The 12,778-nt window shown below is 45.3% G+C and overlaps 3 protein-coding genes across 3 annotated transcripts; 1 reads left to right on the forward strand and 2 right to left on the reverse strand.

Annotated features, from left to right (window-relative positions):
- Window positions 1–1,480: 1,480 nt before the first annotated feature.
- On the reverse strand, window positions 1,481–2,828 carry LOC134186924 (uncharacterized protein K02A2.6-like). Its single transcript, XM_062655018.1, has one exon. It carries the CDS (start codon window positions 2,766–2,768, stop codon window positions 1,713–1,715), a length of 1,056 nt encoding a protein of 351 aa, XP_062511002.1. The 5' UTR covers window positions 2,769–2,828; the 3' UTR covers window positions 1,481–1,712.
- A 2-nt stretch (window positions 2,829–2,830) lies between these two features.
- Window positions 2,831–6,070, reverse strand: LOC134186533 (uncharacterized). The gene has a single exon (XM_062654524.1). The coding sequence runs from the start codon at window positions 5,870–5,872 to the stop codon at window positions 2,831–2,833; it is 3,042 nt and encodes a 1,013-aa protein (XP_062510508.1). The 5' UTR covers window positions 5,873–6,070.
- Window positions 6,071–7,878: 1,808 nt separating this feature from the next.
- LOC134186534 (52 kDa repressor of the inhibitor of the protein kinase-like) lies at window positions 7,879–10,470 on the forward strand. Its single transcript, XM_062654525.1, has one exon. It carries the CDS (start codon window positions 7,879–7,881, stop codon window positions 10,468–10,470), a length of 2,592 nt encoding a protein of 863 aa, XP_062510509.1.
- Window positions 10,471–12,778: the final 2,308 nt, after the last annotated feature.

Here is a 12,778-nt window from a genome sequence, read left to right on the forward strand (position 1 = left end):
TCCTAATCATGTCAATCCAATGACATGTTGAAAATTGACAAACAAGAAAGTCACAAAAACATTGTGAGATCAGAGAACATGAATCTCAATTGTCACTCTCACCCTTTGCTATGAGAAAAAGAAACAAAACACCACTTGGTTAAATCAAACAGTCACTCTCACTGTGTCACATCACACAATAATAAACACAAACTTATTATTCTAATCACACAAATATTTATCAAAACAACATCATAACATTTCATTAAATCCTTAATGTCTATCATGCTGTTCTTAACCCTAGTAAAAGCACCATTGTAAAGTATGACACATCCATTCACTAGAATTACTGTCTACTACTTCCACACATTTCTTTATGCAGCCATACTGTATCTGTTTGTACATGCTTTACTTGCTCAAAAAATAAAATTTTGTCTTAGTAAAGCAAAAACCATGTCACTATTATATATAATTCAAAATACATGTAAAACATGTGGAGACACTAATCACTATGAAAGAATTGATTTGCAACATTGTTGTAAAACACTCTTTGAACAATCTCTATCACACTATTATCATCAGTCAACAATGTCAGAATGATGGCAATCAAAATAGCACTGCAAGTATATGCAATCATACGTGTGTATGTGTGTGTGTGTGTGTGTGTGTGTGTGTGTGTGTGTGTGTGTGTGTGTGTGTGTGTGTGTGTGTGTGTGTGTGTGTGTGTGTGTGTGTGTGTGTGTGTGTGTGTGTGTGTGTTATCAATCAAGAATTCAGACAATTTAGAACGAGCGTGTGAAGACCCTATTGCTATGACAATACAGAAACAACGATTGCAATGGCTGGGCCATCTGTTACGTATGAGGGACAATCGTCCCCAAAAACAACTACTTCGTAGCAGACTTAGTAATGCAACAAGACCAAACATGGGCCTAAACAGAGATGGATAGATGTTGTCACAAGAGACCTCGATCATTACATATCAGTCTTCGTGATGCTGATGATTGTGCTGCTTGGCGAAGCACTATTACGCTGTGTTGCCAAAACCCATAGTGGGTATGGTGGAAGCAAGGTTCAAGGTGTGTGTGTGTGTGTGTGTGTGTGTGTGTGTGTGTGTGTGTGTGTGTGTGTGTGTGTGTGTGTGTGTGTGTGTGTGTGTGTGTGTGTAATAATAATGAGTGTAAGAAATAGAGCAGTAGCTTGCTTGTTTCAAGTAAAATGATGACCAAAACTTCTCTTCTAGAAGCAGCAAACTAAAATGTATCCTAATGTCAAGTAACCACAACTACAACATTTAATTTTTACACACAAAACTTCAATGATATACAACATAAAGTGCTTGCTATGAGTTGACACAAGCAATTCATAAACTATATTATGTTGTGCTTCTACATTGCTGTACTCACCACCTGACGTAATCCAATGAAGAATGATGAAAGAATTGAAAAGCAAGGAAATTAAAAACATTGTGAGATATTACATCATGAACATTGTGAAATGTGTAGTCTGTGGACCGAGTAGACAACGTGCTACGTACGAGTAGCTTTCCGTACTGTACTGTACCAAGGCTAGAACAGAACTGAATACAAGTGGCAGGGCTAGAAACCTAAGTAATAGATAGTAATAGCCGCAAGGGCGTGTCCTCACTTAATGACATTAACTGACCTCAAACACTACATTTCCCTCCCTTCCTTTAGATAAACAATACGGAGAACAAATTGAACGTATACAAACTAACGAAACGAAGTCACAAACGATTTAAATCGCGCAGGAGGGACTATAGTTCGCTTCGGTCGTTCTGATTGTTGTGTCTCTGGCTCAGACATGTCTTGTGTCGGGGTCGTGGCTGCAGCTTGGTCTCCAGTATCTGCCTGGGTGTTGCTGTCGGTGTTTGCACTTTCACTGCTGCCTGCTGATATCTCAACGTCCTCATCTCTTTCCTTCCTTTCGCATACCGGCTTCGTCAGCTGGACGTTGCGTTTAACCTTGACTTTTCCCGGAGATTCGAGGACAAGCTGATCCCCGTGACGAGAAACAACTGTGTACGGATCCGGCAAGAAAGTAGGACTGAGCTTATTCGCAGGAGTCGTATTTCTGACAAGAACTCTGTCTCCCTCCGTGACAGGATGGTCCAGGGCACGACTCGACTGGTCAGCATAATCTTTCGTGGTTTGCTTACGTGCAGAGTCACGATCACGAACAGATACGTCATCACTTACCGTATCCGTGATAGCGGGTAGCTTGCTGCGCATTGGACGGCGAAAGAGTAGCTCGGCGGGACTGACACCTGTTGTTGAATGAGGTGTAGACCGGTAGGCTAGTAGAAATCTTTGTAACTCCACTCGCCATGGTTTCTGTTCAAGATTCGCGACCTTAATGGCCTTCAACAGAGTGCGGTTCTGTCGTTCTACTTCTCCATTTGCCCGTGGCCAAAGAGGTGTGTTCCGGCGATGCTGGATTCCTAGCTCGTTGAGGAAAGCAGTGAACTCGGAAGCAATGAACTGCGGTCCGTTGTCGGTGCGAATGCTTCGCGGGATACCGTACCGTGCAAAATGAACATTGAGACGGTTGATGACGGACTGCGCGGTAGTAGACCGTAGAATGTCAACCTCGAAGTAGCGGCTGTAGTAGTCTACGGTGACGAGTAGCGTTTCTCCTGTCGGTAGAGGTCCCAGCAAATCTGTGGCTAGGTCTTCCCACGGTCCTTGTGGTAGTGCCGTTGATTTGACTGGAGCTGGAGGAAGCGGCTGACTGACGGCTTGACAACTGATACAAGTTTTACACGTCATTTCCGCTTGTCGGTCGATACCAGGCCACCATACTTTAGTGCGGAGGCGTTCCTTCGTCTTTACTATTCCTTGATGGCCTTCATGAGCGCTAACTCCAGGATGCGGTCACGGTAGCATGAAGGAGGTACTATCCTGGTACCGCGAAGAACGACTTGACCGATAGCTGTAAGTTCGTGGCGAACCGGCATGAACTTGTGAGGGAGATGTGTCCAGTCGTTGGTGCTTATGCATCGGCGGATGGTCTGTAGCTCATCATCACTAGCTGAAGCGGTTTCAATGTCCTTTATTGCTATAGCACACGGAGCGGTACACTGCGTAACTATGTGGACTGACTCTTCAGTATCACCTGTGTCCACTGCGTTGTCGATCCTGGTGGTCGGTAAACGTGACAAGGCGTCAGCAATGTTGTTTGGTCCGGTGACGTACTTTACTTTGAAAGTGTACGCCTGGAGTCGAAGAACCCATCGTTCGATGCGTGCAGATGGCTTTGACGATTGAGAGTATATCACTTGGAGAGGTTTGTGATCGGTGACAAGGTCAAAAGTTGTGCCGTACAGGTACTGGTGAAAACGTTCACAAGCCCAAACAAGACCTAAAGCTTCCTTCTCCGTCTGACTGTAGCGGCGTTCGACACTGGTGAGCGTGCGGCTGGCATAGCAGATTGCACGAGACGAACCGTTAGGTTGTTGTTGTACGAGAACTGCTCCGAGACCAACAGGGCTGGCGTCTGCGATGACCTGTGTACGTGCAGTGTGGTCGAAGTACGCGAGTGCGGTGGCTTTAGCAAGCTGTTTCTTTAGTTTCGTGAAAGCTCGCTCTTGCTCGTCGGTCCACGTGAAAGAATTGTTTCTGTGTGTGATTCGGCGTAGAGGCTCTGCAGTCGTGGAGAGGTCGGGTAGGAATCGAGCGCTGAATCCCACGATTCCAAGAAAGCTGCGTAGTTCTGCTGCGGTACTTGGGCGTGGTGCATCGATGATTGCCTGAATTTTGTCCTTGGATGGCTCTACTCCCTGTCCTGACAGCTGTAGGCCATAAAACTCGACTTTAGTTCTGCGAAACCAACACTTCTGTAGGTTGAGGGTGAGACCACATTCTCGAAGGCGATCGAGTACTCGGAACAGGTTAGCGTCATGTGTCCCTTGGTCTGGCCCGTAGACAATGAGATCGTCCGCAATATTCAGTGCACCCGGACAATCGGTCAAAAGTTGGCTGACAATGTGTTGGTACTTCTCTGGCGCCGATGTGATGCCAAACATCATGCGTTTGTAGCGGTAGAGACCGTCGTTGACAGCGAATGTAGTGATATCACGTGACGCCTCGTCAAGCTCGACCTGGTGAAATCCCCATCGAAGATCAAGCTTTGAAAAGACAGTGCTGCCGTTCAGTGCTTGTAGAATTTCATCAACCGTTGGAATTGGGTAACGTTCACGGATAATTGCCTCGTTCGCACGGCGCATGTCAACACATAGGCGTATTTCTCCGGACGCCTTCGGCGCGACGACAACTGGACTAACCCATGACGTAGGACCGTCGACTTTCTCGATAATGTCCTTCGTAAGGAGTTCTTCCAATCTGTCCGAAACAGGCTTTCTAAGTGCGAAAGGAATCCGTCGTGGCTTTTGTGCGACTGGTCTGACCCGCGGATCAATGTGAATATGCGCTTGGTAGCCATCCAACTTGCCGACACCGTGAAAGAGCTGCGGGTATCGCTGTTCGATGTCGACCCGGAACTGGTCACCAGACGTGTTGACCGTGTGTGCGGTGTGCGGTCGCTCAGGTTTCAACCGCAGTACTCCAAACTGTTGAGCTGATTTCCTGCCGAGGAGAAGCTGCCCCTTCGACCGAATTACCACAAATTCGGTGGGCGTTGTTCTTCCGTGTATCGTAGCGTTGGCCGTGAACTGACCAACGACGTCAAGTGGTTGACGTGAGGCGTAAGCGTACAGCGTCTTGCTCGTTACTCGTAGCGTTACGTTCAGGCCTTGTGAACAGAGTTTGTGAAAGAGATCGTCACCCATAATATTGCAAGAAGCTCCAGAGTCGATTAGTGCTTGTGTGGTAACGCCGTTCAAACTAATCATGGTTGTTGGTGTTGAAGTTGACAGCTGCTTTGACATTTGGCCGTCGTAATCACCAATCGTAAAGGCGAATGACTCATCCTCATCTTCTCCAGAATCCGGTTGGGAAGATGCGGTGACTTGATGAGCGCGGTCACTGCGGCGAGCAGGTGGTCTGTGTTTCTGTCTGCGGTCGGAGGCGTGGTTGGTACCGCGACGTTGCGGTGAGCCCGAAGATGACGCGGAAACTCCTTGACTGCGGCACTGTGACGCAAAGTGGTTGCGCTTGTGACACTTGTTACAAGTCTTCCCACGTGCTGGACAAGCTTCAGAGCGTGCATAGTGTCCTGATCGACCACAATGTGTGCATGCTGGGGCGTCGCTGTGGGTTTTTGTTTGACCTTTTGGCAATTGTCTGCGGTATCGGACAGCTGCAATGTCGTCTGGCTTTTTTCCACTGGCATTGGTTACGGCGGCAGGTGTGAGAGCGTGCTGCATTCCTCTTGCTTGTTGGTCAACTGACTCCCAAACACGTGCTGTCTTCAAGACGTCTCGCAGTTGTATATCGACAGTTTCAAGTAATTTGCGGCGGAGTCGAGCATCACGGATGTGTTCGATCAGCTGATCTCGAAGTTGGTCGTCTTCATCTTGAAAATTGCAGTGTTTTGCCTGCATGCGGAGACGGGACGCAAACTGGTCTACTGACTCATCATCGTTCTGTCTCATCTGACGAAAGGTATGGCGCTCGTAGGGCGTGTTGGGCGCGCACTGGAAATATGTGTCAAGGGCATCCACAGTACGAGAAAATGCCGTATTATCGTCTGCAACTGCGGCTTCTGTGAGGCTCTCGTGTATGTCCTGCACAGCTGTACCTGCGTAGTGTAACAGGAGACTGCGTTGACGAGAGTGATCGGTGATGCCTTGACCTTCTATGTAATATTGGAAGCTCCTCTTCCACTTCCGCCATCGTTCTGCAACAATGTGTGCGGGGCCTGTGATATCGAGAGTTTCGATAGGTCGGCGCTCTGAGTCCCTGTTCGTAGCCATAGTTCACCTCGTCGCCAATGTGAAATGTGTAGTCTGTGGACCGAGTAGACAACGTGCTACGTACGAGTAGCTTTCCGTACTGTACTGTACCAAGGCTAGAACAGAACTGAATACAAGTGGCAGGGCTAGAAACCTAAGTAATAGATAGTAGTAGCCGCAAGGGCGTGTCCTCACTTAATGACATTAACTGACCTCAAACACTACAAACATCTCAACTGTTACACATTCACCTCTTCCTGTGTGAGAAAAAACACGACATCACTTATTGTCGTATCAACAAATACAAAGTTACTATTACAATTACACAGATATTTATTACAACAACATCAAGACGTTTCACTAAATCCTTAATGTATACCATGCCCTGCTCAACTCTAGTAGAGCACCACTGAAAAGACCACATGTTTCTTATGATAAGTGCATTCATTGGAATGACTGTCTACTGCTTCCACACATTTCTGTCATGTTAAATGAACTTCTGGCAGCCGTGTTCTAAATGTTTGTACACGCTTTACTAAAACAGCAATTACAAAGTTTGTCCTTGTAGAGTAGAAACCGGTTTAATATAAGATATAAAATCAGAGTACATATAAACATGTAGGCTTATTAGTTGTAGTTCAAAAACAAAGTTAATTGCCACGTTGTTGTATATTACAATTATTACACAATATTAATGTCACAAACTTGACTAGCAGGAATCTACTTTAGCTTGGGACATAGCGGGCTCACACAGTTTCTTGCAGAAACAACACGTTTTACCACAACAATTAAGTCGATCGAATGTACACAAAGCGCTTCTCTGATACGCACGCATTCAGTCAAACGAAATTAGATCACTCAAAATACACGCTTCCCCTACCACTATTATGAGCTTATGCATACATTGCCTATCACATCTATTATACATACCACAAAGGATGTGACACAAACTTTTCGTAACACACAAGACTGTATAGCAATAGATATAAAAACATTCTTTGATTAATGCAAAACATACAGACACAAGCAAACAATGTCAGTATGATGGTAATCAAGAAAGCCTTCTCTTATACACATGATACATGTGTAACAGTTTGATTGTTATAAGAGATAAACATGTAGCCTGTTTGCTTTAATTTAACTAAAATGATGACTAAAGCTTCTCTTCTAGCAGCAGCAAACTAAATGTATCCTAATGTCAAGCAACCACAACTACAACATTAATTTTTACACACAAAACTTCATTGATATACAACATACATAAAGGGCTTGCTATGAGTTGACACAAGCAATTCCATAAATTATATTATGTTGTGCTTACACATTGCTGTACTCACCTGATCACATGCACCCAATGAAAATGATGGAAAAAATATTATAAAGAAGAAAATAAAAAAACAATGTGAGAGCACTGAATATGAACATTTCAATTGTCACACTCACCATTGGCTACGAGAAAAAGAAACACAACACCACTTAGTCAAATTAAACAGTCACTCTTACTGTGTCACATCACACAATAATAAACACAAACCTATTATTATAATCACACAAATATTTATAAAAGCAGCATCATAACATTTCATTAAATATTTAATCTCTACCATGCTGTTCTTAACCCTAGTAAAGCACAATTGTAAAGTATGACACATCCATTCACTAGCAGTGGCGGATCCAGGGATAGGCGCGAGAGGCGCGCGCCTGTACCTCACACGTCGTCGACTACTGGTAGTGCGCGTTTCATCGACTCCCACGTATCGTTTGGGCTAACGTGCACGTGTGTTTCATGCATGAACTCGAGCTCTGGAACTTTAGCGCGCCATTTTGGCACAAAGCACACGAGCTTGTCTTGGACTACTAGTGTTCTTCGGTAGCCTCGCGTAGCCAGACCCTACAGTACTCGCTTCGCTTTGCTTTAGCGGGTAAGGTCTGGCTACGCGAGACTAGTTCTACGGAAGTTGCGAGAACTTTCCACAGGAGGGTTGACTATCTAGTTTTCGTTGTTGGCGGAGAGAAGTCATTGAAAGATGTACGGTCATAAGCGTCCTCCTAAGCAGAGGGCTGCTGATCAGAGGAGCTTGGCAGAAATGTTTCAGCCAGCGAAGAGAGTATCCCAGGAGTGTAGAGATGCGGCCACTAGTACAAGTGTTAACTGTATCTCGGACGACAGTCAAAGTGGGGTTGCTGCTGGTGAGGACGATGACAGTGTGCAGACAGTAAGTGACGGAGTTGGTAATATGAAGTCTGGAGGTGGTAGTCAGGACGTGGTTGCGACAACTGCAGAGGTTGTTAGTGATAGTGACCATGGATCATTCTTGGAGGCTGTAGCTACAGCCATGGAAGGGAAAGCACTCAGTGATGAGGACAAGGTGAAAGTGATTGCTAGGAGAAAACCAAGCGAGCAGACAATATTGCCTTTTAGGAAGTATGTTGATAAGCGCAGGAAGAGTGGCTACTCAGAGAGATTTGTCCAGAAAAAGTGGTTTGACCAATTTGATTGGCTAGGATACTATGGCAAACGCAAGGAAGAAGGCCTCTTTTGTTTGCCCTGCGTATTATTTCCTACCGTTTATCGAGAGGGATCATGCCGTGGTGATAATTTTGTTGCCCGTCTTCACAGGGATTGGAAGAATCTTATTGCTGATGCTGCCGAGCATGAATCTACCCAGTACCACAGAAATGCTGCTGCCAAGTTGCTGGCATTTCTTAGTACTGACAAGCACCCTTCTGAGAGGATAGACCTGATGCAGTCTCAAGCAGCTACAGAAAGGGTATCTGCCAATCGTTGTATACTGTTGTCTGTTCTGAGGTGTTTAGAACTAGCTGCACGTGAAGGTGTAGCGCTGCGCGGTCACCGTGATGACCTTACATATGATCATTCACCTCAAGGTAACTTCATGGCGTTTGTGAAGTTTGCTATCGATTCTGGCGATATTGTCCTGAAGGAGCACCTTGAGTGTTGTTCTCGTAATGCCACCTACATGTCGAAAACTACCCAGAATGACCTCATGAAATTGATGGCAGATGACATAATTCAGCAAATAGTGGATAATGTAAAAAGTAGTCCCTTTTTTGCTGTGCTGGCAGATGAAGTAAGAGATGTAAGTGGGTGGGAGCAGTTGGCAGTGTCTCTTAGATACATGAAGGACAACAAGGCAGAAGAGAAGTTGATTAAGTTCATTGCTTGCAGCTCTGGGACAGGTAGTAGCATCTGTGCTGAGATACGGAATGCCTTGAAGAAGCTTGGTCTTGATGAAACACGTTGTCGAGCCCAGGCCTATGATGGTGCTGGTGCTATGTCTGGCCACCTTAACGGTTGCCAGAAGAATTTTCGAGACCATGTACCCCGGGCACAGTACTATCACTGCTGCAGTCACCAACTGAACTTGGCGTTGACAAAGTCTTGTAATGTGTCTGAAGTTCACTGCATGCTTTCCGACTTGAAGGCTGTTGGGCTCTTCTTCAAGTACTCCCCAAAACGGCAACGTACATTAGAGCAGAGTGTTGAACAAGAGAACACCAAGCGGACATCTGCCGGTGAAAAGCCAATCAGAGCTCAGAAGCTAAAGCTACTGTGTGAAACTCGCTGGGTAGAACGGCATACTGCCTTAAAAGACTTCAGAGATATGTACTTTGCCTTAGTCCACTGCCTCCAAGTTATTTCAGGCCAGATCATTGCCACTCCAACTGCTGCCTCTAAGTACGATGCGAAGTCTGTCACTGAGGCAAATGGCCTCCTCCGCTCGATAACGTCAGATTCATTCATCGTAGCTCTGCACTGCTGCACATATCTGTTCGGTTACACAAAGTGTCTGAGTGTTCTACTGCAAGGATCGCAATTGGATGTGCTGGAGGCATATGGTGAAATCAACCAAGTTCTAAGTCTGTTAGAAGAGATCAGAAGTAACAGTGAGAGAGAATTCTCTTCAATTTTCGCCTCTGCATCAGCAGTTACATCCCGTGTCTTAGACCAAGACCATCCACAAGTTCCTCGCTTAGCTGCACGACAGACACTACGCAGCAATCATCCTGCATCAACTCCAGAGAGCTACTGGCGGAGAGCTGTCTTCATTCCATTCATTTACAGCATGATCAGTGAACTTGGCAGTAGGTTCACTGACATGAGCCATGCATCGGTGCAAGGACTGCTGCTCCTGCCAAAACACTGCCAGAGCCTCACTCCTCACCACCAGGCAGCTATCCCGAAGGCTTATGCTCCAGATTTGCCTGATGACCCAACTTTCGAGGCCGAGATACGCCGATGGAAGAGGAAGTGGGAGTATGCAGGTGCTGCTACCTTACCAACCGGTGTTACAGAGACGCTGGGTGCTGTGAATGAAGTGGCATATGCCAACATTGTCTGCATTCTTCGCCTGTTGTTGATAATACCCGTCACCACAGCCACAGTTGAAAGAGCGAACTCTGCACTAAAGCTGATCAAAACAGACCTGCGGAGCACGATGGCACAAGACAGGCTAAATGCGCTAGTGCTCATGTTTGTCCACAAGGACTTGTCTGTCAACCATGAGCGTGTGATAGACTCTTTTGCGAAGGCATATCCGAGACGCTTGCTGTTTCTGGATCCAACTGCTACAACAGAAGAAGCACAATCAAAGTGACGGTGACATTGTTTTCAGTGATGGTTGTATTGTCGGTCCATCAGATTTCTTCTTCAGTTCTGAATCAGTGATGTTACTTTTCCACACTCCTCTGTTTTCTGATGTTATATATCAACCTGTTTTGCATGTGTTGAGTAAAGTGAAATATAGTTATAATATGAAAATATCACAAACTCGACCTCATTTGAACTGATGACTATAAGATATTCCTAGAGGGCCAGCTGCGAAAATGTTGAACACGGACACGTGACTAACTGGTGACGTCATTACCGAACCTGACAGACCGCGCCTGTACCTGGTGAGAATCCTGGATCCGCCACTGTAGTTGGACGTATATGCAACCCAGTCAGCTACAAAAGAAGTCACGCTCGAGAAAATGAAGACGTCGTTTTCAATTCACGGAATTTCCGAAAGGTTTGTATCAGACAATGGCACGTGCTTTACGAGTAGCGAATTTCGAGAGTTTACTTTACGAATAGTTTTGCGAGAGTCAAGGAATAATCCATACCAAATCAGCACTTTATCATCCGTCATCTAACGGACTAGCCGAACGGGAGGTACAAACCCTCAAGGATGGACTAAGGAAGCTGAAAACAGGAAACTTGAATGAAAAACTTCAAAAATTTTGTAGACATACAACAACACGCCGCACGCCTCCGCACGCTCAACGTCAGCAGAGCTACTTTTGGGAAGGAGACCGCGAATCAGACTTGACCTCATCAGAACGTATGATAGTAGAACAGTTGGAAGGAAACAGGAGGTTCAAAAAGAAAATTACGATACTAGATGCCAAAGCCAGGAAATACAACGGGGGTAAGAGGTTTTTGTCCAGAACTTTAGAACGGAACCTCGCTGGATGCCAGCCCGGGTGACGGAAAAGACTGGACCAGTATCATACCGGTGCGAACTGGAAGATGGCCGCATCATACGAAGGCATATAGATCATCTCAGACTGCGTCAGCACACGTCGGATCGAGTTATCAGAAAGGATCACACAAACACACCTAAGAAAGACGGCATAGAAGAGAAAGAGGACGAGGAATTCATGGAAGGGCCGGGGTTGACGAGGGACAACAAAAGGAGCGATGTCTGTCTTCACCGTGAGAATGCTCTTCCCGAAAGAACCGAAGAAGGAGCGACTGAGCAAAACGAAGCTTTTCTATTGAGATCACCAGAGATTCGGAACGAACGAGGACTTGGGGAGATAGATGAAGTTGGACTGGGCAATAATTCGAATCCAGCGAACGAGACATCGTTGCCGCGGTCCTCTCGTATCAGAAAGGCACCCTAGCGACTAGATCTTTAAATATATGATTAGATTAATTTGAGTTTTGCGGGGAATCGATCGTTAAACAACAGTTGTGTTTTATCTAGAGGGGGAGGGATGTCATGGCGTGTTTTCATAGACCCGGATACTCTGGGACCTGGGGTTTTGGCGCGAGCCGGTAACTTGTCTGAGTCGCACTGTGTATTGGGTAGAGACCAAATATACCAGGTAACATTCAAAATTTGCAGTTTTCTCTACAAACAAACATATGCGAAAGTAAAGCATACATGTAAATTAGTTTCAATATACCACAAACATGTTCTGTGGAAATGGTAGTAATGAAAAATTGTTGAATTACTCTAAATCAGTAATTACTACGAGTGAATAATCCTATTTGACCGGTACTGTATACATATAAATATTTGTTCACAGTGAGGCTGTATATATAGTATTATTTAGTTGTTTGACTATTGAGCGCATAAATGTGCCAACTGTTGGGATGTTGTCACTCACACAAAGACACGATTTTAGACGTCCACGGATTGAAATAGGAAACAACAACGTGTGCGTGTTTGTCAGATAGTTTGCTCTTGTTGCAGTTCAAGAGAGTTGATCCTGATCCTTGGCGTCGCCGTGGTGCTAACGCAAGCAACGACAGCACAACTCTGTCTTGAATTTGCACAAATTGTTCTTGTCATATTAATTAATTAACGATATACACTGTTTTTCTGGAAGGACGTACAGTACACGCATCAAGTTTATACTTTTGTCAGTCACTACAACTGATTCGTGTATGTGTAATAGTCGCTCTATTTCAAACGTTACAGAAACAGTACAAACAATAGTGATACGAAAGACGGTGGGCTGGCAATTCTCTCACCGGCGACGCGGACGGTGATCTATGGCCTGCATTAAAAAAGAACTTCGTCTACCTGTGCAACACATTGCGTTTCACGTACTTGTTTTTTTCTTGTTTGTATGAGAAGGTTTCCTATTGCAAGATGACTTCGAGGATTTACGAGATAATTATTATAATTGGAG

The sequence above is a fragment of the Corticium candelabrum genome, chromosome 11, assembly GCF_963422355.1.
Source record: "Corticium candelabrum chromosome 11, ooCorCand1.1, whole genome shotgun sequence".
Lineage (NCBI taxonomy): Eukaryota > Metazoa > Porifera > Homoscleromorpha > Homosclerophorida > Plakinidae > Corticium > Corticium candelabrum.